This window comes from Caenorhabditis elegans, chromosome I (genome assembly GCF_000002985.6).
Source record: "Caenorhabditis elegans chromosome I".
NCBI lineage: Eukaryota > Metazoa > Nematoda > Chromadorea > Rhabditida > Rhabditidae > Caenorhabditis > Caenorhabditis elegans.
The window spans coordinates 11,280,958-11,305,813 of NC_003279.8; the positions used below are offsets into that span (position 1 = coordinate 11,280,958).

Below are 24,856 nucleotides of genomic sequence, written 5' to 3' on the forward strand. Positions count from 1 at the left end.
ATTATTCCTCAAGTGTCAGACGGCCCGAAGAAGCTAGCCGGGGGCCGGGAGTGGGTTACGGTAACGTAATTTTTTGGAAAATGTAGGAAAATGTAAGACAATGTGTACCAAACCCCAAAAAATTTTTTTTGGTCATTGGAATTTCCTGAGAAAGCAAAAAGAAAAAAAACAATATGAGAATTTGACATTGAAAATTGCTCACCAAAAAATTTTTTTTTGGAAGGTAGGCTAGGGTTACTATACAAGAAACCTACGATTACAGAAAAAAGTAAAATTCACAAAAAAAACCTATAATTATTAATTTTTGTCACTGGAAACACCCAAAATTGCTCAAAAAAATCCAAAAGAAGGCGATAGGCCTGGGTAACGTTACCAGAAGCCTAGAAATACGGAAAAAAATCTGTAAAATGAAAAAATCTTGTGAATTTATTAATTTCGATCACTGGAATATCATGAAAAAAGCAAAAATTTGGAAAAAATCAGGAATTTGACAAAATTGCTCGCCAAAAATTTATGGTTAAGTTAAAATTGCCAAGAAATGCAGTGGAATTTGACACAGAATATTTTCCAAAATTTTTCCCAGAAAATTTGAATTCCCGCCAAAATTTTTCTCACAAAATTTGAATTCCCGCCAAATTTTTTCTCACATAATTTGAATTCCCGCCAAAATTTTCTCAAAAAATTTGAATTCCCGCCAAAATTTTCTCAAAAAATTTGAATTCCCGCCAACATTTTCTCAGAAATTTAGAATTCCCTCCAAAATTTTTCTCAGAAAATTTGAATTCCCGCCAAATTTTTTCTCACATAATTTGAATTCCCGCCAAAATTTTCTCAAAAAATTTGAATTCCCGCCAAAATTTTCTCAAAAAATTTGAATTCCCGCCAACATTTTCTCAGAAATTTAGAATTCCCTCCAAAATTTTTCTCAGAAAATTTGAATTCCCGCCAAAATTTTTCTCACAAAATTTGAATTCCCGCCAAATTTTTTCTCACATAATTTGAATTCCCGCCAAAATTTTCTCAAAAAATTTGAATTCCCGCCAAAATTTTCTCAAAAAATTTGAATTCCCGCCAACATTTTCTCAGAAATTTAGAATTCCCTCCAAAATTTTTCTCAGAAAATTTGAATTCCCGCCAAATTTTTTCTCAGAAAATTTGAATTCCCGCCAAATTTTTTATCACAAAATTTGAATTCCCGCCAAATTTTTTCTCACAAAATTTGAATTCCCGCCAAAATTGTTCTCACAAAATTTGAATTCCCGCCAAAATTTTCTCAGAAATTTAGAATTCCCTCCAAAATTTTTCTCAGAAAATTTGAATTTCCGCCAAAAATTGCTCTTCGGTTTTTTTCCAAATTTTACAAAATTCGGGCAAAAAAAAGGCCAAAATCGTCAGAAAATTATGAAAAAAAAAGTCTGAAAAATGTCTGAAACTTAATCTTGAAAGCTATTTTATTTTTCCAAAAAAAAACAAATCAACAAAATTCGACAACCAAAAATGCTCCTACACAAAATTTCACATAATATTTTTATTCCTCTTAAAGCTTCCCGACTGCATTTTTCGTGGACTTCCTTCTAGCTGCTTCACAAAAATTTCAAAAAAAGTGTCAATTTCCTTGGTGGCAATTTGTGGGCGGAGCTTCCGGGTGTCCATCTGAAAATTTTCCGTTTTTTTTTTCTAAATTTTTGTTTCAAATTTCCAGGTACATACCTTCCGACTCTCGTGACGCATTCCCAAGCCGAGTTTTACTTTTTTCAGCACATATTTCCTATAGTGTTCAATGGTGAAAATTGCAGTCGGGACAAGGAACACGGGATTTCTGAAATTTTTTTCAATAATTTTAAAATAACTCAATGCTTTTAAAAATTGAGTATAAAACTGCCTAAAAAATAGTTTTTAGTGCGCTTGAAAATATTGATTTTCAGCCGAGTTATAGTCGTTTAAAATTGGTGGCCTAGTTTTCGATTTCTAGGCCACCAACTTTAAACGGTTTTAAAACAGCGTAAAATCCATATTTTTGACCTCAGCAACAAATTTGAGTGAAATTTCACGGGAAAGTCAAAAAAACTTAAAATTGTGGCCTAGTTTGGATTTCTAGGCCATCAATTTGAAACGGCAAGGAGAAATGATGGCCTGATGGCCTTAAAAACTAGATCACAATTAATTAACGGACAGATACTTATCTATTATATAATTTGGTTTTTTTTTACATTCAAAAATATTAATTTTCAGCCGAATTACGGCCAGTTGAAGTTGGTGGCCGAGTTTTGGATTTCTAGGCCACCAAAACTTATTTAAAAGAAAAAGAACCGTAATCTTATCTATCAGTAAGCCTTTGTTGCGTTCAAAAATTCTCATTTCAAGCTGAGCTACAGCGCTTCAAAGTTGATGGCCTAGTTTTGGTTTTCCAGGCCACCAACTTTAAATCGTCATAACTCGGCTCAAAAGTAATATTTTTGAATTTTTTAAAAACTGTTAGATTCAACTTTTTTAGCGTTTTCAAGCTCAAAAACTTACGAATGGAAAATATAATCCATATATGTCCGGACGGTCAAAATGGTGTCCTCATCTAATTTTAATAGAATTGGAAGATAATTTGCAAGTCCCATTGCAATAATTATAACAATTATTGAGATGAAAAACTGGCGCATAAGCTGGAAAAAAAATTTAGATCTGAAATTTTTTTAGAATTAAAAAAAAAATTTCGCCTACCTTCAACGTCTTCAAATTCTCTTTCAATTGGTAGCGAATGCTCAGAGTGTAGTTTGTAGTCCGGTGCTCATTTTCCAGTTTTGTGAGCCGTCGTTGATTGAAATACTCAACTAGAGCATAGATCTGGAAGCTTTTGAGAATTTTGGAATTTTTGAAAATTCGGAAAAAAAATCTTTTTGAATTTTTTTGAATTTTTCGAATCCCCGTATCTTTCTCAATTTTTAACAGTTTTTGCTAATTTTTCTGTCAAAATAATCCAAATTTTCACAGTTTTCATATAAAATCATGGGAATTTCAAAAAAAAATCTACTTACCACCGCCGAGCCAGATAACGAGCCTAGAATCGTTAAAATTATAAAATGAAACGTGGCACCCATTGTCGTGGTGAAAACTGACATGGTGCATGCGAACATGTTTTGGGAGAAGAAGATCAAGCCGAAGATCCAATAACGGCTCTCTTTTTCGTAGTCTCTGGAAAACATTTTTTATCCTGGCCGTTTCAAATTGATGGTCTAGAAATCCAAAACTAGGCCACAATATTAATTTTTTTGATTTTCCCACAATGTTAACTCCGCTGAGCTAGAGCCGTTTAAAGTTGGTGGCCTAGAAATCCAAAACTCGGCCACCAATTTTTTAAAACTGAGCTTAACTTAACTGATGTTTTTGGGTCAAGTAATCTGAAATAAAACTATAAAAAAGCCCAACCTTTTTCTATTCTTTGAAAAAAATTTAAAAATTGGTGGCCTAACTTTTCGGAAATTTGGGTTTCTAGGCCATCAACTTTATAAAGTTAGGCCACTATTTAAAATTTTTTGCTTAGAATTTTTTCTACTCTTTCAAACGGCTTTCATAACAAATGAATATGTCCTTCCAAGCCTTCCAACAAGCTACAAAACTTGGTGGCCGAGATTTGGATTTCTAGGCCACCATTTTTTGAAAGTTAGGCCACTTCAAAAATTTATGTAAGAGTATTTTCTTGTTCTTCCAAATAAATTTTCAACAATTTGAAAATATCAATTTTTAGCAAAGTTTGAAGTTGATGGCCGAGTTTTAGATTTCTAGACCACCAACTTCAAATGCTCATAACTCGGTTTAAAATCAATATTTTTTAAATTTGAAAAATGTGTCTAAAAGAGAATTTTTAGGCTTTCAACTCTGAATTCCTTACTTCACAAAAACGGTCGCAAAAATCCGCTCAACAAGTATCCCAACCGGAGTCGCGAGCACAAAAAACATGTAGTGATATCTCATAATTGCAGAAATGAAAATTGGGTCAAATTTATTTTTCTCAAAGCTACACCGTCCCAAATGATGGCACTCGTCGTCACAATCGATAGCTGGAAGAGAAATGTCTGCCTGCCTGCCTGCCTATGGGTGCCTACCTTTACTTATTTCAATAGCCAGACTGTATTTAAATGCCCACAAAAGAATTCGGCAGATAAGGAGCTCAAACCAGAGAAGCAGTAGGGCAATAAAGATGTTTCGCTGGTTTTTGTGGAAAATTCTGAAAATGAACTTTTTTGGTTTGTTTTGATGGCCTAGAAAAAGCTAGGCCACTGTATTTTTTCAAAAGTTTTGTTGAAAACTGTTCAAGATCGCAAATCATCATTCCTAGATTTTTACAGAACTCAGAAATATAGATTTTCCGTCGAGTTATAGAAATTTGAAATTGGTGGCCTAGAATTCCTAAACTAGGCCACCAACTTTCAAAAGCTCCACGATTTAAAATTTATCCACAAAATAGTATGTTTTTGTATTTTGTAATTTAGTTTGAACTATTCAGAAATATCGATTTTCCGCTGAGCTAGAGCCGTTTAAAGTTGGTGGCCTAAAAATCCAAAACTCGGCCACCAACTTTTTTTTTGCTCCGACTTGCTTTTAAATTCAAAATTTTAATTAACTAAAAACAACTTGATACGTTTAACTTTTTTGTAGAATTAGAAATGAATGTGGTGGCCTAACTTTTGAGTTTTCTAAGCCGGCTTGAACTGTGGAATTTAAATTGGTGGCCTAGAAAATTGGTAAATTAGGCCACTAGTAATTTTTTTCATTAACTGTTCATTTCAATAGTCAAAAATCGAGCTTCCGATGAAATACAAATATTCAAAGTTGATGGCCTAGTTTTGGATTTCTAAGCCACGACCTAAGAAATTTACATTTGTCATGATGGCCTAGAAAAATTGAAAAGTTAGGCCGTGAAAAAACATTCCCCAGCATTTGTTTCATATTCTTTCTGTTGCGTTAAAAATATTGATTTTAAGCCAAGTTACAGTAATTTAAAGCTGGTGGCCTAGTTTTGGATTTCTAGGCCACCAACTTAAATTGCCTATTATTCGACGGTAAATTAAGATTTTTGAATATTAAAAAACGGATTAAATTCAAGTTTTTTTTCTTTTTTTTCAAAATTAAAAAAATTAAAAATTTCCCCCCGGCTAAAACTTTTGGTGGCCTAGAATTCCAAAACTAGGCCACAATCTCCCTAAAATGATAACCTACGTAAATTTTAACGCAATCTTAACACCGACAACAGTACACACAAAACTGAGCAAAAAGAGCACGGCCTGCACAAAAACTCCAGCATTGCTCGGCATTTGATGAGAGTTTCGGATGAAAATTGCCATAATTGTTGGATCGTCTGTAACTTGGAACTAAGAAGAGATATCGGAGTTTTGTTAATTGCCAAAATGTAGAAAATTTTCAGGGCTACAATTTGTTAGTTGACTACTTTTTTGTATCTCAAGTAGTTTCAGAGATATAGAGCTTTTTCGGTGGGGGGGACTTACCAACTTGTAGGTTGTGGTGGTGGTGAGTGTGTATAAGATGCATTTTCTTCATTTTTTTGGAATTACTTATTAGAAAAAATTTCTGCAAAAGGCTTAAGGTTATAGAATTTAGAATGGTGCTTTGAACTTAGGTAATCCAACCGAACTACTGAAGCTTTAGGCTCCGCCCTTTTGTTTGCTTGCACTTTATTCCGGAATTTCATTAGGGAAAAATTTAATTAAGATTTTGATTTTCTCGCATAAAAACTAAAAGATTAAATTGTTCGTCATCTTGTGAAAACTACTGGAATCATCTTACGAAATAATAAAAGATATCTAGGTCTGAGATTCAAAGGGATCCAAAAAACCGTGTCACGTAGTGCTAGGCAATCCCATTACGGTTTGACCTACAAAAAATGCGGGAATTTTTGCCCAGGAAAATGTGACGTCAGCACGTTCTTAACCATGCAAAATCAGTCTCTTCTCCCGCATTTTTTGTAGATCTACGGAGATCAAGCCAAAATGAGACACTCTATATATATATAATTTTTATCATTTCATTAGAAGTCGTTAAAAATCCCACAAAATTCAAATTTATTCCAATTCAGGGAAATTCAAGGAATCTTTTTTTTGCAACACCTAAAAAGCGAAAAATTGAAACCCGGAGATTTAATAATTATATCAATCTAAAATTTCAAATAAAAATCCCAAAAAACTATGTAGCATCTCATTAAAAATTTATTCGAAAAAGCACAAAAGGACGTCACCGGAAAAAGAAAAAAAGGAAAAAAGAGAGCAATAATTAAAATATGATTAAGTTATGCTTCACGCCAATGCTCTTTATTTTCAGGAATTTTTAATTTGGTATCACAATATTTCCCTGTCGGGAAAAAATTTTACGGATTTTTTTTAAATATTGGAAAGCCGAATAGGTGTATTTTCTGCCTACATTACACATTTTTCAATTTTTGAAAATATTGATTTTTCGCCGAGTTATTGCGGCTTGATGTTGGTGGCCTAGAAATCCAAAACTAGGCCATCAACTGCAAACTGCTGTAACTTGGCGGAAAATTGATATTTGATATATTTTGAGTGAATTTAAAACCCGTATACTAGTTTTTTATTACAGTAAATAATTACTATGTAGGTGGCCTAACTTTTCGATTTTTTTTTTGTTTTTCTAGGCCACTGGCTATTCTGACCTATTAACAGATTCTACGTACAAAATTTATGTACAAACGGAAAACTATTAATGTTTTGAAGCCAAAAAGTTTTTGAAATATTCTAAAATATCATGTTTGAGCCAATTTATAAGAATTTGAAGTTGGTGGCCTAGAAATCCAAAACTAGGCCATCAACTTCAAATAACTGTAACTTGGCGGAAAATTAATATTTTTAGGTCAAACAAAATCAGATATTCATTAAAACTTTTTAGCATATTTTTTAAATGGTATTGATGGCCTAACTTGAATTTTCCTAGGCCACCAATCCTCAAACCTCCAGAAGTGCAAAAATTCCGTGTTATTTGTCACGTAACACATTCTATCCATTGAAGAATACGTCTCCCACGCTTCCTCTCTAATTATTGTCTTCCGTTTTTTTTTTTCAGCAAAAGCCCCCCGCGCCTCATGAATACTCCCGAGAAAATTTCTATTTTGTAATTTGCCCAGAAAGCTTTCATTTTTTCAGAAAAAAATATAAGGAAGTCATGAAGGAACGACCGATGTATGGGTGAGCTATTAATTTTTGTGAAATATTTTTCGAAAAATCAGTTTTTAGTACGCTCAATAATATTGCTTTTCCGCCAAGTTACAACAGGTTTAAGTTGGTGGCCGAGTTTTTGTTCATTTCTAGGCTATCAACTATATTTTTTCTTTTTGTACATTTACACGCATTTTCGAATAGTTTAGGACTTCCCCAGTACATCAGTTATATCAGAAACTCGAAAATATCAATTTAGGGTCGCTAGAAATTGGTGGCCGAAGTCGAGTTTTCTAGGCCATCACTTCAAAACTGGGTTTAGCCTTCTTTAAAATATATGTTGTCCTATTTTGAAGGACAGAAATTAGTATAAAAAAATGAAAAATTACAACTAATTTTGAATTCTTGAGCAGTGGCCTAGAAATTATTACAATGGGGAAAACTCGGCCACCAATTATTTTAGGACAGTTTTTGTGGTTATAAAGTGTATTACCAGTTTAATTATCTTGTTCTGACGTTTAGAAAATTTTTTTCCAGTTCGTGGCCTAGGTTTTGTGTTTCTAGGCCACCAACTTCAAGTGCTCATAACTCGCCAGAAAATTGTGTTTTCAAGCTAAACTTTGTAGCCTACGAAAAAATGTGCGTGAAATTTGAAATTTCGTCTTAAAATTCAGTGAAGCATGGTGAGATATCGTGGCGTTCCGGTCTAATTAAAAGTGTATAAAATAGTCAGGTGTAGTGAGTTTAGACTGAAAATAAATTCCGCTTTCAAAACTTCCTTAAAATAAAAAATTTTGGAAAAAAAATTTTTGAAAAATTTTGGATTTTTTTTTGAAAATTCGGAAAAAAATTTTTATTAAAATTTTTCAAATTATACCCAAACTTCCTCTAAAACTCTAAAAAATTCCAGAATGGACATCTACAACAAATCCGACTACATTTCCTACAATTTCCAATGGAATTCTTTGGATTTCCCTAAAATAACAGTACTCCTCGGCCCTTTCTACCTATTTCCCACTTTTTATATAGTAGGAAAAATGGCAAAGTTATTTTTTGACGCAAATCAGACAACTATGGCGTCATCAATACAAAAACACCTTTTTATGGCATTTTTATTCATGCAAATTGCGGTGAGTTGGGTCTCGACGCGAAAAGTGCAGTAACCCAGGATAAATAACCATGTTTTGAAAATGTTAACAAATAGAGCTTAAAATTTTAAATATAGCACTCTTTTCAAAAATAATGATTTTCAGCCGAGTTATGATCATTTGAAGTTGGTGGCCTAGAAATCCAAAACTAGGCCACCAACTTCAAACAGCTGTAACTCGGCGGAAAATTGATATCTTTGAGTAAAAAAAAATAAGATAATGATAACATTTTTTCTTTTATTTTTTATGAATATTTTTGGTGGCCTAGTTTTTGGATTTCTAGGCCACCAAACATAAAATTCAAAAAAATCAAAGGTATTTCGGTCGAGAATTCAAATTTGGACACAAAAAAATTTGATACTTTCGCTAACTTTCCCGAAAATTCATTCAAAATCTGTCTAAAATATTTTTTTTCAGAATTTCTTCTACATAATCACGGATTTCATTGTAGTGCGAATTCCAGCAACAGGGATTTTGACCTCAATTTGTGCTCAAATTGCTCCAAACCAAGTCCTGAAGCTTCCCTACCTGATCGCATTCATTTCAAGTTATGTCTCTATGCTTTTCCCTGTAATTTTTTGTGCAAATCGGGCGATTATAGTGTTTTACCCGAAAAATCATAATGAGGTAAGTCGAAATTCGGATTCTACGTAAGATTTCTGAAATTTTAAGCCCCATATTGACTATGTTCTGACTTTTTTGAAATTTGTTGGTCTGGACCGCGACGCGACCGCAACGCGGCTCAAAAAATTATTTGTCTTTAGAGGAAGTTTTGTGTATATTTCAATAACTTGACATATGAAAGTCTATGAAAAACCGGGAAAAATAAAGAAAACCCTGGAAAAAATATTTGGAAAGAGACGCGCGGCGCGGTCGCGTCGCGGTTTCCCTCTAAAATCAAATTTATCAGAACCTAGCCAATATGGGTGTCAAAACTTTGCAATTTTTACGTAGAATTCAGATTTTTAAAGTAAAACTTTTGAATTTTCAGATTTGCCGACGTTTCATGAAATTCTCACTGCCAATTACTGTAATTCTTCCGTGCTGCTTCACATTTTTCATGGTCCCCGCAGTGGGACACTGTACCCAGCTTACTGCACCGTACCCAATGGGCGCAGTAATGTTTACGTTAGATTTGAAAGTGGTATGTCTAAAAAGCGACCGCGTTGCAGCCAAACGAGTAAAGTTGAAATCTGTCAAATTTGTTTTCAATCGATTTTCAATGCGAAATTCGAATTCTCCAATAAAAACCCGAAATTTTAAGCCCCATATTACCTATATTCCAAGCCATTTGAAATTTAGCATGTGAACCACGACGCGACCGCGTTGCAGCCAAAAGAGTAAAGTTAAAATCTCAAAATTTGTTTTTCATCGATTTTCATTACAAATTTCGAATTCTCCATCAAAAATCCAAAGTTTTAAGCCCCATATTGTCTATATTCCAAGAATTTTGAAATTTAGCTTGTGAACCGCGACGCGACCGCGTTGAAGCTTGACGAAAAACCAAAATCACTTAAAATTGATTTCCATGGAATTTCATTGCAAAATTCGAATTCTCCATTAAAAACCCGAAATTTTAAGCCCCATATTGCCTATATTCCAAGCCATTTGAAATTTAGCATGTGAACCGCGACGCGACCGCGACGCAGCAGAACCAATTATGACAGAATTCACGATTCCTTGCGAATTTAGGAATTTTCATCAACAATTCAAAATTTTGTGTTCCATATTGCCAAAGCCCTGTTTAAATGATAAATTTTCACTCGCGTCGCGGCTGCGTCGCGGTCAAACCCCAAAAACCAACTTCATCGTAACCTAGCCGATATGGGGTTCAAAAATCCGCAAATTTTACGCAGATTCCAAATTTTCTATTGAAAATTTATAATTTTCAGCGTATCAACGAGTACACCCACCTCCTCACCTCATTTTTCTGCACCCTATTCACATTCTCCATAAATATCACAATGATGGTTAAAGTTAGACATATTTTGTTTCAAAAAAAGTAAGTTTTCAGGCTTTATAATTGAAATTTATAAGGAACTTTTAGATTTTTCAACAGAAATATCAATAAAAACTACAAAGCGGAAATGTCATTGACTATTACTATGGTGTTGGTTTTTATACCATTTTTGGTGAATGGTATAGTTGTGGTAAGGTTTTTTTATTGATTTTTTGAGAATTGAATAGTTAATGGAACATTTTTTGGTCTTTATTTTTTTTTTTAATTTAAAAAAAAAAATTTTTTTGATCAATTTTGTGTCATGAAGCATTGAGCTGGAAAATTTCCCCTTTAAAACCAAAAACCAAAAAAAAAAAATTTTAATGATTCATTCCTAAACTCATCAATCCGCTCGAATACTTTCAAAAAAAATTTCCCAAAATTTTTTTTTCAGGTACTTTCCCTTCGAGACCCATCTCTAATTGGGTACATTCTATCCATAAGACCTATTGCAATAGACACAGCAACAGTATTCGAGCCATGGGCTTTTTATCTTACTCATCCATTTTTCGGGCGGTACAAACGGAAGACTACTGTTTCAAGTTTTCCGAGAAATGCCACGTCATCTGTTTCGACGCAACCGATTTGATGAATTTATTGATTTTTTTTATTGAAAAACTGTTTTTTTTTTCAAATATTTATGTATCACTTATGTGGAATTCGAATTCGCCGCAAATTTTCCGATTATTTGGCACCCATATTGGTCTATTTCTGATAACTCTGAAATTTTAATGGAAACCGCGACACGACCGCAACGCAGCATAACAAGAAGATAATCAAAACTCAATATCCGTTGAAAACTATTGTCGAATTCAAATTCTCCTTAAAATTTCCGTTTTTTAGCACCCACTTTGGCTGGATTCCGATAACTTTGAAATTTCAGTGAAAACCGCGACGCGACCGCAACGCATCATAACAAGAAGGTAATTAAAACTCAATATCCGTTGAAATCTATTGTAAAATTTGAATTCTTCGTGAAATTTCCGTTTTTTTAACTCCCATATCGGTTGGAATCCGATAACTTTGAAATTTTAGCAAAAACCGCGACGCGACCGCAACGCAGACTGAAAAAGACGGAGTCTAAAAGTAATATTCATGGAAAACTAATTTTGAATTTGAATTCTCCGTAAAGTTTCCGGCCGCGACTATATATATTTTATTTCTTATTCCCAATAGTTGACACCTTGTTACTGTTGTTCAATCTTTAAAAAATGTAATTCCACCCAAAATAAGGTTTTACAGTTGGCGCGCGTTGCGGCTGCGTCGCGGTCGGCAGGTGAAAAACCAAAATAGTCGGATCCTAGTCAATATGGGGGTCAAAATTTGCGATTTTTCACGCTGAATCCTATTTTTGCAGTGAAAACTATCAATTTTCAGCGGATAATATCTAGTCTTTATTGGTCATACCACATTAATTTACAAAAAAAAAGGTTAAACATCAGTCTCCTCTCCCTGAATCTGAACCTCGGTAAGATCTGGCATTGGGGTGACCTGTTTCGGGTGGTTTCTAGCAGTCTTTGCGGATTCCAGACGGTTATTGATATCCTGTCCGACGTTGTTGATCTTTTTCACGACCAATGTGAAAAAGTCCTGGATGTCTCGGAGGGTGGTCTGAAGCACAAAAAAAATATTTTTTTTCCAAAATTTCAGCCTTTTAATTGTCGGCTGCTTTCTGAAAACTCACATCAAGATCAAAGTTCTCGTACTTGTCCTTGAGGATCTCCCAAAGTGAGAGCACGTATTCGTGGAGCTTGGCGTAATGTTTTGAGGCCTGGCAAGCCACATCACATTCTCTCGTCGGGCGGAACAATTTTGGTACTTTGCTGATTTCGGTGATGTTCTTGAAGCAGTCGGACACGATTTTGATGTGCTCGTAGTCATTGACAGTGGTGCAATCGAAATCCGGGTTGCGCTCGACGTCAATGATCTGGAATTGGTTTCCTATAGACAGTGTTGGGGTACTGTACTGGTACGGTAGGAGTACTGTAGAAGTACTGTAGAAGTACTCTAAGTTTTGGGGTACTATAGTTGTACTGTGAAAGTACTAGGGGAGTACTGTAGGATTGCCGGGTACTGTAGTGAAGCAGTAGAGGTACTGTGTGAGTACGGAAAGGTTTTGGGTACTGTAGTATTACTGTAGGAAAATTGTTGGAATTTTACTGTAGTGGTACGGTAGGGGTACTGTAGGGTAATACTTACTGTGGGATGACTGTAGTTTTAGAAAATACCACGTTTTTTCTATTGCAGGAATAGTGGGGGGAGGGGTCCTATAGGGGTATGAAGTTTTCAAAAAATTGATTATAAATTCAAAATTTCAAAAATGTCGGGTTTGTAGTTTGTAGTTTTTAGTTTTTAGTTTTTATTTTGTAGTTTGTAGTTTGTAATTGTAGTTTGTTGGTAGATTTAAGGAAACCAGTGATGTCGGTTTAATTGCAACCTAACTGGTTTATGGGGTAACTGTGTCAAACTTCGGGTGAAGTTAATTCGACCAATCAGCGATTGTCAGGGGGCGTGGCTAATGTTTCTAATTGGTGCAAGTTTAAAAATGGTCAAACTGGAAGAAAAAAATCTAAAACAAAACGTACCTTCAAATCCGGGAATTTCGCAAGAAGTGTCTCCTCATCGGGAAGTCTCTCGATTTTGTTATAGGTGAGCCCGATGACTGGAAATCCACGGAGTCGAGAGCTGGCCGGTAGCTTAAGTTTTGTACGGTCCCCGTTGTGACAATGGATCACCTCATCGACAGTATCACATTCACAATCATCAAGACAGTCGAACACGTAGCCTGGAAGTTAATGATGAGCTCGAAAATTCGGAAAAAGCTTACCTTGAGCCAAATAGAAGACCGGGAACAACCAGAGAGCTGAACGCATCGCACTTTGAGCACTCACTGACGCGGCTCCCGCCGGATTTTATATAACAAAAACATGCTCCCCACAACAGCTGACATGGCATTACACTGATGGGCGGGCGGACGGGACAATGGGGCCCTGGAGAGAGTTCCAGGACAGGTGACTCATGATGGGGGAGAAGGATCATTGAAGAAAATGCCTGGTGACTTTGAACTTTTGAAGTGTGTTGAGGGAACCTAGGCTCACGTGAAATAGTAGAGTAATTCAATGGGATGATTATGACTCACCCACACTATCAGACCACCTACTGGGTTTTTGGAATTACATTTATGACAGGCCTGGTTGCGAAATAGAAGCGTATCATGGTGCATCGATAAAACTGTCATTTCAGATTTTTCTGCAGATTGGTATTGGTTCTATGTATGTTCTATCAAAAACAAACATAAATTTCAACAACTTTCATTGTAAAAAAAGAAAAAAAAACATAAAAACGTTTCACCTAAAAAGTCAGGCGTTTAGCTGGCATTTTGTCGGCGCCGTCATTGACCGTCGTACAGTGAAAATGGTAAGAACCGTAACCACGGTGAGCATTAAAAATGATAAGACAAAGAATATTTGGATCCTAGATTGGTTGAGACAGACCACTGTGGAGGGATGGGATCCTTGGAGGATTGCCAGGTGGGAGTGAGCTGGGGGTTCTGGAATTGTTGAAAATTAGCTTTTAGAATTATTTTAAATGTAAATTGTGTGGCCTCACTTTGGGTTTCTAGGCCACCAATTACAGAATTTTGATTATTCTTACCATCCTTATCCTCACTATTCTGCTTCTCTTCCAGCTCAAATACAGTAATCTTATTTGCGGCCAGATCCATTGTATCTGCCAAGTGTACCCAGTTGACAGCAGTCCTGTTGGACAAAGTTGCTCGGCGAGAACGTCGGTTGAAGCCATTGTCATTTGAGCTGGATGAAGAACGGAACGAGCCTGCTGGTCCGCAACGTGGTGGCTGGAGAAAAATCGATGAATTATTGATTTTTTGTAAAATCCCGAAAAATGTCTGCTGCTGGTGTATACATATAACAGCCGGCGTTTCACGGGTGATTAGCATTAGGTGTAGAAAACCCATAAAGTGTCCGCTGCCAGGAAACCCGATATTTAACAGGACTCAGAACTCGGGGATACTTAAAACCTGGAGTCGGTCGCTGATTTAAAATTTTAAAAAACTGAGTCGCAGCCGACAATTTGCTGGCATAGTCAATTGGTATTCAACCCGAATTCAGGTAGCAGCCGATGTTTCCCGGGTGGCATTCTTTCTGAAGATTGCTAGCTCACCGTTTTCCCATCGCACATTCCCTCGGTATTCATGCAGGTGCTCACAGCACACTGGAAGTACGTGGAGACCTTGTCGGCAAACTTGAAGGTGTTCACTTGAGCATACGCCACGTTGTTGTCCTTGTTGTAGGTCAGATCCGGGAGGATCAGTGGATCAATAGCACAACCGTGCTCGTCGAGCAGCGGCTTACGCTCATCACCATTTCCATCGTCCACGAAGCAAGAATGCACGAGCATAGAGAACATGTCTGAAATAGTTTAGGCTTAGGCCGGCTTAGGCTTCTTCTATACTTACCACTTTCACAATTCCACACATGGTACACAGTCTCCCCAACCTTGGCGAACTCTACAATCGGCCCGGTGATCGAGTCGCGGCGCACCGAATACGTGCACAGCGGCATACGGGCGGTGTCAATGAGATCTGTGGTCGGGAGCATGCTGTAATAGGGTATTGTAATACCTTATGCCTACTGTAGGCCGCCGTACCTGACATCGAATTTGTTCGTCACAACCTTATCGGCCTCCATATAGAAGCACGTGCATCGGTAGGCTCTGTCGACTTTGGTGATGAAGGTGGAGTGGAAGGAGATGATGACGGTCATTGACATTTCCATTCCGCGCTTTTCGGGTCCTAGCTGGAAAATAAAAGGTTACGGTAGCGTCTTACGGTAGTTTAGGTGGCTTACCATTCTCTGCCTCCTCATATTACAGGCTCCATTCTCTAGCTCAAAAGTCACATCTTTGGCTTGACTAGTGACAAAGTCTCGAACACAAGCTTGCTGGAAAAGTTTAAATTTACAGTAATCTGCTAATTTTAGTGATTTGTATAACCTTATCAACCATTCCCTTAACAAATATCCTGCCGTGGAATGGGCGTTGGGTCTTGAAGGAGAGCTTCACACGATCTTCCATACAGTCCACCTCGGGGAGCTCTGGAATATGGGAGTAGGGTAGTGGTAAGTGAAATCGTTGCGAGACCCAATTTTTTCAGATAGTTTTTGTTAGGGTTACTGTATTCATAGTTAGGGTTTTTAGTTGTTCTTTGAATCATTTTTTTTATTTGATAGCGAGATCAATTTTGACCGATATAAGTACGAGCACCGCCCTTATAATCGTTGGGGTTTCTATGCATACTTTTAGGGTTACTGTACTTAAGATTACTGTACTAGGGGGTACTGTTATTTCTCTCAGGGTTACTGTACTTATTTGCTGAACTATATTAGGGAATACTGCTCTGACATAGATCATTTTATCAAGGTCTGTGTACTTACATTCTGGTGTATAAGGTTACTGGGAGTACTGTAATTATTTTTTAGGCTACTGTACTGACTCTTATAATTACTGTACTTCTTCGCTGAGGTAGTTTACTCATATGTACTAAGGAATACTGCTAGGTCTTTTTACTTGGGGTACTGACTTTCTGGATAACTGTAGTTAGGGTTACTGTACTGTTATACTCAGGCTCCGAAGTGCCCCGGAAAAGTACAGTAACCCCACTACAGAAGTAGCTACTGGTTACTGTACCAACAGTACAACAGTGGCGAAATCAAAAACGGTGCTAGGGTTACTGTAGGTGTGAAAAACCGGGATTTACGAATATGGGTACTGTAGAGAGCCTTACCTGAGATTCCATTATCCAGCGTCGGTGGGTCAGCAGCCCATACTTGAATTATAAGTAATACGAGTAAGTAGCACAATTTTGACATATTCTGCTGAGAGAAATGAAGACCCTCCCGAGATGGTTCACGCACCCAAATTTATATTCATATTCTCTCCCCTACCCCGGGATCCCGCCCCACCTCTTCACCTTGAGCCCCCCGATACTCTTGTAATCGAGAAGAAGAAAAAGAAGGAGAAGGTTCTGAAGTTTTGAAGGTTGATTGATGGACAATTGGACAGTTTATTTTATAAAGTTTTGGGGTTTTTTTGAGGTTGTAATCGGTTGGCAAAAACGGGGGAAGAAGTGTGTCTAGGCTAATGGGAACAGGTCACATTAGCATATTGCGCATTGGATTATCATCTTTGACTAGGTAAGAGGGATTGGCTGGAAATTGGCTTTTGGGATCGGTATATGAATTTTTTTCGAAAAAAAATTCTAATATCTATTGCAAATTTTATATATTTTTTTATAAAAAAATTAAAGAAAAAATAACAGTTGAGAAGAACGTTTCCCAGAAAATTCCTGATATATATTTTTAAGTTTTAGCATCTTAAACGCAATTTCGAAATTGATTTTAAACCAGAATTCTAGAATTTTCTAATTCTAGTAGAATAAAAAACAATTTTCAAAAGTATTGATGATTACAGAAAAACATTTGATTGAAAAATTCCAAAAAACTATATTTTCAAAGAATTTTCAAGTTTTTAGATGAACCCTTGAAGAACAATTGCTGGAAAATTGTTTAAGCTATCGGGTTGAAATTCTTTCAAAAATAATTTTTATCCAGGTTTTCCGCCGATGCACAATTTTTTCGTTTCTGCCAAAATTGCCTTTTCGATGCACACCATGTTCAAAATCTATTCATTTTCTAAAAATTCGCCTAACTGCAAAATTTCCAGATTCGATGCACCATGTTTCCCAGACTGCCGGCAACTTGACCCAAATTCCCGAGACTTTCCAGAACAAATTGAACTTCCTGAACCCTAACCTATGTTCCAGTGTGAACCCTGTATCCCCTTCTTAATGTTTCACTACCCCCCATATTTTACAGGACCCCCCCCCCCCCTGGAGACGGTGTCTCGTACTTATCCTTGAAGTGTGCGGCGTGATGGGTAAAGTAAACATAACATGTGTCCTTCGTGTAAGGAGAGAAGAGACGACTCATAAATATGATGATGACACTAATTCTTCAAATTGAGAAGAAACGAGAGTAGGTCAGACCAGGTGTATGAGAAGAAGGAAAAGTTGCAAGATATCCCGGAAGAAAGTGTTTGGACAACATACTTTCAATTTTGCATACTTGTTATGAATTACTGGCAAATATGGGTTTTAGGGATCAAAAAATTGAATGGCTGGGTAAAAAATGACCTGGAAATGGGCTAGATTACTGCTGTGAATACTATTTAAATGGGTACCTCTGACTGTAATCTCAGGAACGAGCACAGTTAGTGTATTTTTTGTTAATTTTCTGAAAGAACACAGTTAAAAACCTTGCAATTAATCTAAATAATCTGTGGATGTAGGTTTACTTGGAAATTTTTTCAAATTTTCAAATTTTATCAAGATTTTTTGATTTAGTACTAAATTTCATCGATTTCTTTTTGGTTTTTCAAATAATCAAGCATGCTTTAAACACAATTTCAGTGAGTTAATTGTAATTTGTTGCCACTACGTTGAATAAATTAATTCGACACATTTGTAAAATGTCGGACGAAAAAAATAATTTTTTGGAAAATTTTCTCAAACAAAAGGGTTTTAAAAACCCCTAAATTTCAATCTTGATGAAACTATGTGAAATTAGTTAATTGATATGTTTTCCGTATCAGAAACCTATTTAAAATCTATGATTGCTACTGAGAACTTCAAAATATACAAGTAAACATAGCGTTTTTTTTAAGTTTACAATAGTTTTACATACGAAAGCTGCTAGAAAAAACAGAACGTTTTATAGGAAAAATTCCAAAAACCTTGCCATAAATTTTACTGTCAGCATATATTATACTTTGCAAAACTAATAAGGTTCTGAAGTTACGACAGTTTTGGTCAGAGGTGCGACACAGGGCTTAACATGACAGGTGAATTCAAAAATAAGTGCTCTAGTTAGGTTTGAATGCCATGTTGCGGTAGTCGTATTCATCATTCAGATTTCTAAACTGCCAATGAACTTCACCGATTTTTTCGAGGATCCGAACGCACTAAAACAAATTTCTGGGTACGCAAATCGAATTTTATTTTTATTTCTTGGTGTTTTTTGGGGCCTTCATATTTTAATCACTCCGTTGTATATGTTCGTTCATAAGAAAAATCGCAAGCGCGACCAAAAAGTTGAGCTTCATCGTTCGGTTAATAAAATATGTTTCAATATGCAGCATTGCAGATTCCCATATATCCACTTACCAGTCATTTTCACAAAATGACACAGAAAACGTGTCTGGTTGTATTATTCTGTTTTTTTTAGTTTAGGAATCTGGTTTTTTAGATTCAAAAAATAAAATAATTTTCCGTCCTTGGAGAGTAATTTGGCATGCTTCTCGCATTCTTTATCACTAATTGCAAAAACGTCATCTTTAGAGGAAAGTCGAATGAAAGGCATCGAAGAAAAAGAAATGATTTGAAATGCGCTTGTCATGTGGAAATCAAATTCGATAAAATTTCACGGTGACATTTAATATTTTTTTTTTTTTAATTTTTAACGAATTGAATTATTTTTTAATTTAAAAGCTCACAGTACCCTAGAACGGGGTTCACGAGGCAGTTCTTCCTTCTTTTTATCATTAGAGCTAAGTTTCATTCGAACTGCAAAGTTCACGGTAGCACAGAAACTAAATGGCCACGTTCATGATACTCCGTCTGAAAACATATATTTAATTTTTTGAAATTATCAGTAACAATCATAGATTTTAAATGTGTTTCTGATATGGAAAACATACCAATAACCTAAATTCATAAAGTTTTTATCAAAATTGAAATTTAAATTGTTTTTTCTTTTTTTTGTTGAGAAAATTGACTTATGTATTTAATTTTTGTCCGAATTTGTTCACATGTGTCAAATTAAATTATTTAACGTTGTGGCAACACATTTCTCACAGAAGTTGTGCTTAAAGCATGCTAGATGATTTGAAAAATCAAAAAGAAATCAATGAAATTCAATACATATCAAACTATATTGACAAAATTAAAAATTTCTAAATAAAACTATATCCACAGATTTGTTAGGTTTCCTACTTCAGAAAATTTACTAACAAAAATAATTAATTGCGCCCGTTTCTGAGATTACGTCCAGTGCGGCAATCTTGTTGTACTGAAACTCAAATTTTCTCCGATTTTTATTATGAAAAATTTTTTAGAATTCATGAGGAACCCGGTTTATTACATAATTTTCTTCTTCGTTTCCTCCGCGTCCCAAAACAATGGCAGCGGCAAAAAATAGAAGAGACCAGTTTTGCATTAAGAAAGGTAGTCCAAATAACGGTCAAGCCAATAAAACGGAGCAAATGCAAAACGGGATACGGTGTACTGAAATGATAAGGACCCAAAATAAACATGAAGTGAATATCTTTTCTCACCTCCAGTTTAACATTACATTTCGTCTTCCAATATTCACAATAAAATCCACCCACAATGTGCCGGGACTTTGGAGAGATTGTCTCAAATTGTAAGAAACATTTGCTGATGTAGTACCTATTTGGACTACCTTTCCATTTTTTCTGGATCCAGGCGCATACTTTGTTGTATGTGTGTATCTCCGTACCGATCGCAAATTTAGTCTAGACTGTGTAATTCGAAGGTATATTAGTATATTATACAAAAGCTTCTACTTCAATAAATAATTCAGCCCTACCAAGATGAACCATATGAAATTTGATTTTGTCCCCAAACCAAGAGAGTTCTACACAAATAGTCTACATGAAGCTTTTGTCAAGTATGGAAAAGCCGAGAAGTTTGAAAATGAGCAATTGATATTCTATACTTGGGAATTTTCGAGTAATCATGGTATCATGTTCATGGTTGAAAATCATATGAATAGGTTTGTCAGTGTCAAGTGAGTTAGAGTTAGTTCATTGCAATTTCCCACTATTTGAAATTTCAGAGGAAGTCAAGATGAGACCGGGTACGAGATCAGCCAATGTTTCTTACAATTTGAGACAATCTCTCCAAAGTCCCGGCACATTGTGGGTGGATTTTATTGTGAATATTGGAAGACGAAATGTAATGTTAAACTGGAGGTGAGAAAAGATATTCACTTCATGTTTATTTTGGGTCCTTATCATTTCAGTACACCGTATCCCGTTTTGCATTTGCTCCGTTTTATTGGCTTGACCGTTATTTGGACTACCTTTCTTAATGCAAAACTGGTCTCTTCTATTTTTTGCCGCTGCCATTGTTTTGGGACGCGGAGGAAACGAAGAAGAAAATTATGTAATAAACCGGGTTCCTCATGAATTCTAAAAAATTTTTCATAATAAAAATCGGAGAAAATTTGAGTTTCAGTACAACAAGATTGCCGCACTGGACGTAATCTCAGAAACGGGCGCAATTAATTATTTTTGTTAGTAAATTTTCTGAAGTAGGAAACCTAACAAATCTGTGGATATAGTTTTATTTAGAAATTTTTAATTTTGTCAATATAGTTTGATATGTATTGAATTTCATTGATTTCTTTTTGATTTTTCAAATCATCTAGCATGCTTTAAGCACAACTTCTGTGAGAAATGTGTTGCCACAACGTTAAATAATTTAATTTGACACATGTGAACAAATTCGGACAAAAATTAAATACATAAGTCAATTTTCTCAACAAAAAAAAGAAAAAACAATTTAAATTTCAATTTTGATAAAAACTTTATGAATTTAGGTTATTGGTATGTTTTCCATATCAGAAACACATTTAAAATCTATGATTGTTACTGATAATTTCAAAAAATTAAATATATGTTTTCAGACGGAGTATCATGAACGTGGCCATTTAGTTTCTGTGCTACCGTGAACTTTGCAGTTCGAATGAAACTTAGCTCTAATGATAAAAAGAAGGAAGAACTGCCTCGTGAACCCCGTTCTAGGGTACTGTGAGCTTTTAAATTAAAAAATAATTCAATTCGTTAAAAATTAAAAAAAAAAAAAATATTAAATGTCACCGTGAAATTTTATCGAATTTGATTTCCACATGACAAGCGCATTTCAAATCATTTCTTTTTCTTCGATGCCTTTCATTCGACTTTCCTCTAAAGATGACGTTTTTGCAATTAGTGATAAAGAATGCGAGAAGCATGCTAAATTACTAAAGTGAGTTTTTGTTGTAACAATTTTTGTATAGGGCTGGAAATCCGCTTGCCATGCTTGACAAAATGGCAATTGCCGAAATTGCCGATTGCCGAAAGCTCACAAAACCGGCAATTGCCGGAACTAGCGAAATTGCCGGAAATATATATTTGATTTTTTTTGTAGTTTTAGGAGCTCAAACATGCATTTTACTGAACAATGTTCTTTTTTTAAACTCAAAATGGTTTAAACCTATAAGGATTGACCGTTTTCTTTTAGAAAATTACTAACCGAAAATTAAAAATCAAGGTGAAATTTTTTTCAATTTCCGATATATATATACCAGCCGTGGGTATTCCATACAGTATTCCTACCGTAATACTATTGTAAAAACTACAGTACCCCGACTCACTATTCCTCCAGAAGCCAAAGCTTCACCGACTACAAAAACTACATAGACTATAAACTATGGACACACAGAATAAGCGCTTTATATATAGTAAATGATTTATATATTTAGGTTTGAAAATTGCCGGAAATGTACGGCGATCGGCAATTCCGGCAATTTCGGCAATTGCCGGAATCGCCGAAATTGCCGAAATTGCCGATTGCCGGAAATTTCCGATTGCCGCGTACCTCTGTTTTGATTTTTTGATGCGCATGCATTTTAAAGGATTAAAGGACGATCCGTTCTTCAAGTGCTATGCACTGCGGATCTGGGATTCAGGTACACTGCCTGGTGGTGATCCCTCTGGGCTGTAATTTAAGCCACGTCCTAGCCGGGGACTGTGGCCGATAATCCAGTCGTGGATTGCTCCACTTCCCAATAGAGGCTGGGTGAACCTAGTGGGTGAGGCCGGACTTGAACTCGTGACCTCCAGACTGCTAGCGGCCACCACTACCGACTCATGTATACCTTGACTAACTCAATTTCTACAGAAAAGACAACAAAGTATTCATCGACCCAACTTTCCCTCTAGACGACACTTCATTAGGATTTGAGCAGCCAGTTCAGAAGAACGGAACACCTAAGCTTTCTTGGAAACCACCACAACATTTTGCCAACCACTACAACCGAAGATCTTCTGAAGACACGTGACACATCTGGCGAGATCCACATCCATTTCCCGCGTACCAAGGAAATGAAGGAGACTGCTGGCTGTTCAGTTGCCTGGCGACTATTATAAATAGAAAAGAGCTGCTTGAGCAGATAATACCAAAGAGATGGTATACATTATCTCACGGAATTGTGCAGATTAGGTTTACTTTTTTTTTGGATTTGAAAATGTCATTCAAGTGGTTTCAGATTGTTGGCCGATGGAGAGTGGAAAATTATTAAAACTGATTTTCATTTGCCAATGAACAAGCAATCAATTGAAGAATACGCGTGGATGATTGGCAAACAGACATGGGCTGCTTTCATTGAAAAAGGATTTGCTAAACTCTTTGGAAGTTACAAGTCACTTTCTGCTAAACCTATAGACGTCGCGTTTAGAAAACTCACAGGTATGTTACAAAAGTAAGACTTCTGTTCAGGCCAAGGGTGCGCGACAATCAGCAATTTCCAATCATTGAAAACTTTGGTAGTTTTTTTACTTTCGCTATATTTCGAAATTTTTAAAGTTCAACCTTGGCATAATTCGTCATTTTAGCATTCTGTAGAACATTTTCTCACAAAAATAACAATTATATCGAAGTTTCACGGCCCGGCAAGCCGTACTCGTGCACAATTTGTCTACCGTACTCCCGGATGTCTTTATGCGTGTTTCTCAAAAACGGCACCTTCATTTTTTTTTAATTTGAAAAACAAAATGACCAAAAGAAATCTATAATAACTCGCGTCTCAACCAGGTTATGCTTTGTGGTCGGTAGAGCGCGTTTACACTGGTGTACGCTTTGCCGGGCCGTGGCTGCGCAGCTGTGAAAATTCTCCTAGCGAATTCAAATCTTCTTTCCCGCCTTTTCTAGTGCGATGGAGCGATTGGTCGAGCTGAATACACATGATTATGAGCGTGGCCATTTACACAGTTTTGCAGTTATAACAAGTTATGCAGACATAATTCGTGAATTTTTCGTGAATTTTATACAGGAGCCTTTTCAAAAAATTATGAGCTACGAAGTTTCAAAAATTGTGATGCCGTTTGGGACATGATTGTTGAAGCCCAGTGAGTTTACTAAAATTATTTCGAAGCACAATTCCGAAGGGGTTTTCAGCTTGGCTGGATTTTTACTGTGTACATCCAAACTATCTCTAGATGAAGAGAGTGCCGAATACATATTTAACTCGACTGGCATAAAGCAAAATCATGCGTACGCGATTCTAAATTCAGTTGTGTTTGAAAACCACAGACTCGTTCAAATTGGCAACACTCATGCGTGCGACAAATGGAAAGAGTTACATAAGGAATGGAATTCCCTACATTATTTTTATAATAGTAAGTTGAAGTTTGCATTTGAGTTTGTAGAATTTTTATTCAGAATTTTCTTCCAAACTACCGAGACGCCCATATATCAGTCATTTGGATGATATGAGTTTTTGGATGGATATTGATCAATACTGCGAGCATTTTAGTAGTCTTACTGTATGTGAATATCGGAAGGATTGGAAAGAAATTCGCTTCAGACAGACTAATGATTTGAAACAAAGTCGAGAAACTGAGTATGCGTGGAGTTTGCACTGAAAACATAATTAATTCGTATTTTTTAAGGGCTTTGCGAATGACTGTTGATAGAAGATGTGAGTTAGTCGTTGAGGTGACTGATCGAGTACTTGCAAAGATTTGGGTTACAAGGAACAGAGACACCGAAGTGAGTTTTGTAAAACAAGACGTGAAATAAGGGGTAGGCAAAATGTTTAATTTCCGAATAAATAAACTCACAAGGCCTTTTAAACTTTTGACTGATTCGGGAACCCGGCAATTCACCAAAAATCAAATGCCAAACGACGAATTGCGCCCACATCTAATGGTAATGTGCACCAGGGCTGAGCAGTCGCCCAAAAAAATCGATTGCCGATCGCCGATCGGCGATCGGCGTTCGTCTATATTTTTATATTGAAAAAAAAAACCAATTTTAAGAGCTATTTTAACGTGTTATTTATAAAAACAATAACCGATCTATGATGGCCACTGGTCCCGTTGGAGGACTCTACGAGGAGGAGTGCCACAAGGTGCAGTATCCAGCCCATCCTTGTTTTCATTCTACACGCGGAACACCCCCACGGGAAACGATGTTGAGATCATCCAGTATGCTGACGACACGTCGATGATTGTACATGACAAGTCTCTGCACAATGCCGCAACAACAGCCCAAGCTCATCTGGAAATCTTAAAGGACTACTACGAGGAGCGCAAGCTGACGATCTCTGCAACCAAATCCGCTGAGCAGTCGCCCAAAAAAATCGATTGCCGATCGCCGATCGGCGATCGGCGAT

At 36.2% G+C, this 24,856-nt stretch overlaps 6 protein-coding genes and 7 non-coding genes across 13 annotated transcripts; 7 read left to right on the forward strand and 6 right to left on the reverse strand.

The window, feature by feature from the left end:
* Positions 1 to 1,468: 1,468 nt before the first annotated feature.
* sre-22 (Serpentine Receptor, class E (Epsilon)) lies at positions 1,469 to 5,604 on the reverse strand. Its single transcript, NM_060496.2, has 9 exons — positions 5,496 to 5,604; positions 5,209 to 5,347; positions 4,095 to 4,216; positions 3,881 to 4,049; positions 3,027 to 3,183; positions 2,713 to 2,835; positions 2,518 to 2,654; positions 1,711 to 1,819; positions 1,469 to 1,653 (listed from the first exon to the last, which is right to left on the reverse strand). Exons 2-9 carry the CDS (start codon positions 5,331 to 5,333, stop codon positions 1,516 to 1,518), a joined length of 1,080 nt encoding a protein of 359 aa, NP_492897.1. The 5' UTR covers positions 5,334 to 5,347; positions 5,496 to 5,604; the 3' UTR covers positions 1,469 to 1,515.
* On the forward strand, positions 3,453 to 3,504 carry F36D1.20. The gene has a single exon (NR_050546.1). It is a non-coding gene; the product is annotated as an Unclassified non-coding RNA F36D1.20 (non-coding RNA).
* Positions 3,453 to 3,504, reverse strand: F36D1.21. The gene has a single exon (NR_050547.1). It is a non-coding gene; the product is annotated as an Unclassified non-coding RNA F36D1.21 (non-coding RNA).
* Positions 5,605 to 6,477: 873 nt separating the features above from the next.
* Positions 6,478 to 6,554, forward strand: F36D1.22. Its single transcript, NR_050548.1, has one exon. It is a non-coding gene; the product is annotated as an Unclassified non-coding RNA F36D1.22 (non-coding RNA).
* Positions 6,478 to 6,554, reverse strand: F36D1.17. The gene has a single exon (NR_050549.1). It is a non-coding gene; the product is annotated as an Unclassified non-coding RNA F36D1.17 (non-coding RNA).
* Positions 6,555 to 6,790: 236 nt separating this feature from the next.
* Positions 6,791 to 6,861, forward strand: F36D1.19. Its single transcript, NR_050550.1, has one exon. It is a non-coding gene; the product is annotated as an Unclassified non-coding RNA F36D1.19 (non-coding RNA).
* Positions 6,862 to 8,083: 1,222 nt separating this feature from the next.
* sru-47 (Serpentine Receptor, class U) lies at positions 8,084 to 11,020 on the forward strand. Its single transcript, NM_060497.3, has 6 exons — positions 8,084 to 8,305; positions 8,741 to 8,950; positions 9,315 to 9,467; positions 10,216 to 10,325; positions 10,371 to 10,473; positions 10,717 to 11,020. Exons 1-6 carry the CDS (start codon positions 8,087 to 8,089, stop codon positions 10,909 to 10,911), a joined length of 990 nt encoding a protein of 329 aa, NP_492898.2. The 5' UTR covers positions 8,084 to 8,086; the 3' UTR covers positions 10,912 to 11,020.
* F36D1.18 lies at positions 8,474 to 8,526 on the forward strand. Its single transcript, NR_050551.1, has one exon. It is a non-coding gene; the product is annotated as an Unclassified non-coding RNA F36D1.18 (non-coding RNA).
* F36D1.16 lies at positions 8,474 to 8,526 on the reverse strand. The gene has a single exon (NR_050552.1). It is a non-coding gene; the product is annotated as an Unclassified non-coding RNA F36D1.16 (non-coding RNA).
* Positions 11,021 to 11,704: 684 nt separating the features above from the next.
* Positions 11,705 to 13,207, reverse strand: Y53H1B.2 (Slit-like 3 protein). Its single transcript, NM_060498.7, has 4 exons — positions 13,150 to 13,207; positions 12,908 to 13,107; positions 12,007 to 12,249; positions 11,705 to 11,933 (listed from the first exon to the last, which is right to left on the reverse strand). The coding sequence occupies exons 1-4, from the start codon at positions 13,193 to 13,195 to the stop codon at positions 11,754 to 11,756; spliced, it is 669 nt and encodes a 222-aa protein (NP_492899.1). The 5' UTR covers positions 13,196 to 13,207; the 3' UTR covers positions 11,705 to 11,753.
* A 411-nt stretch (positions 13,208 to 13,618) lies between these two features.
* Positions 13,619 to 16,249, reverse strand: cutl-10 (ZP domain-containing protein). The gene is made up of 8 exons (NM_060499.7): positions 16,126 to 16,249; positions 15,336 to 15,436; positions 15,191 to 15,283; positions 14,991 to 15,139; positions 14,800 to 14,942; positions 14,505 to 14,752; positions 13,977 to 14,178; positions 13,619 to 13,872 (listed from the first exon to the last, which is right to left on the reverse strand). Exons 1-8 carry the CDS (start codon positions 16,208 to 16,210, stop codon positions 13,682 to 13,684), a joined length of 1,212 nt encoding a protein of 403 aa, NP_492900.1. The 5' UTR covers positions 16,211 to 16,249; the 3' UTR covers positions 13,619 to 13,681.
* A 3,536-nt stretch (positions 16,250 to 19,785) lies between these two features.
* On the forward strand, positions 19,786 to 20,509 carry Y53H1B.4 (VASt domain-containing protein; the record flags this gene model as incomplete). Its single annotated transcript, NM_001377636.1, has 5 exons — positions 19,786 to 19,819; positions 19,882 to 19,951; positions 20,000 to 20,206; positions 20,255 to 20,390; positions 20,441 to 20,509. The coding sequence occupies 5 exons, from the start codon at positions 19,786 to 19,788 to the stop codon at positions 20,507 to 20,509; spliced, it is 516 nt and encodes a 171-aa protein (NP_001364615.1).
* Positions 20,510 to 21,328: 819 nt separating this feature from the next.
* clpr-4 (Calpain catalytic domain-containing protein) lies at positions 21,329 to 24,261 on the forward strand (the record flags this gene model as incomplete). The annotated part of the gene is made up of 6 exons (NM_060502.2): positions 21,329 to 21,447; positions 22,730 to 22,929; positions 23,513 to 23,588; positions 23,638 to 23,858; positions 23,902 to 24,082; positions 24,132 to 24,261. The coding sequence occupies 6 exons, from the start codon at positions 21,329 to 21,331 to the stop codon at positions 24,259 to 24,261; spliced, it is 927 nt and encodes a 308-aa protein (NP_492903.2).
* Between the last annotated feature and the right edge of the window lie 595 nt (positions 24,262 to 24,856).

Coding starts and splice junctions, on each gene's coding strand:
- sre-22 (NM_060496.2), bottom strand. CDS start 5,333: ATGGCAATTTTCATCCGAAACTCTCATCAAATGCCGAGCAATGCTGGA. Junction 4,050..4,094: donor GGCTATTGAAATAAGTAAAG/GTAGGCACCCAT, acceptor TTTCTCTTCCAG/CTATCGATTGTGACGACGAG. Junction 1,654..1,710: donor TGCGTCACGAGAGTCGGAAG/GTATGTACCTGG, acceptor GAAAATTTTCAG/ATGGACACCCGGAAGCTCCG.
- sru-47 (NM_060497.3), top strand. CDS start 8,087: ATGGACATCTACAACAAATCCGACTACATTTCCTACAATTTCCAATGG. Junction 10,326..10,370: donor CATATTTTGTTTCAAAAAAA/GTAAGTTTTCAG, acceptor AGGAACTTTTAG/ATTTTTCAACAGAAATATCA. Junction 10,474..10,716: donor TGGTGAATGGTATAGTTGTG/GTAAGGTTTTTT, acceptor TTTTTTTTTCAG/GTACTTTCCCTTCGAGACCC.
- Y53H1B.2 (NM_060498.7), bottom strand. CDS start 13,195: ATGCGTTCAGCTCTCTGGTTGTTCCCGGTCTTCTATTTGGCTCAAG. Junction 13,108..13,149: donor GGTCTTCTATTTGGCTCAAG/GTAAGCTTTTTC, acceptor ATTAACTTCCAG/GCTACGTGTTCGACTGTCTT. Junction 12,250..12,907: donor CGAAATTCCCGGATTTGAAG/GTACGTTTTGTT, acceptor AACCAATTCCAG/ATCATTGACGTCGAGCGCAA.
- cutl-10 (NM_060499.7), bottom strand. CDS start 16,210: ATGTCAAAATTGTGCTACTTACTCGTATTACTTATAATTCAAGTATGG. Junction 15,140..15,190: donor ATATGAGGAGGCAGAGAATG/GTAAGCCACCTA, acceptor TTTATTTTCCAG/CTAGGACCCGAAAAGCGCGG. Junction 14,179..14,504: donor GAATGTGCGATGGGAAAACG/GTGAGCTAGCAA, acceptor ATTTTTCTCCAG/CCACCACGTTGCGGACCAGC.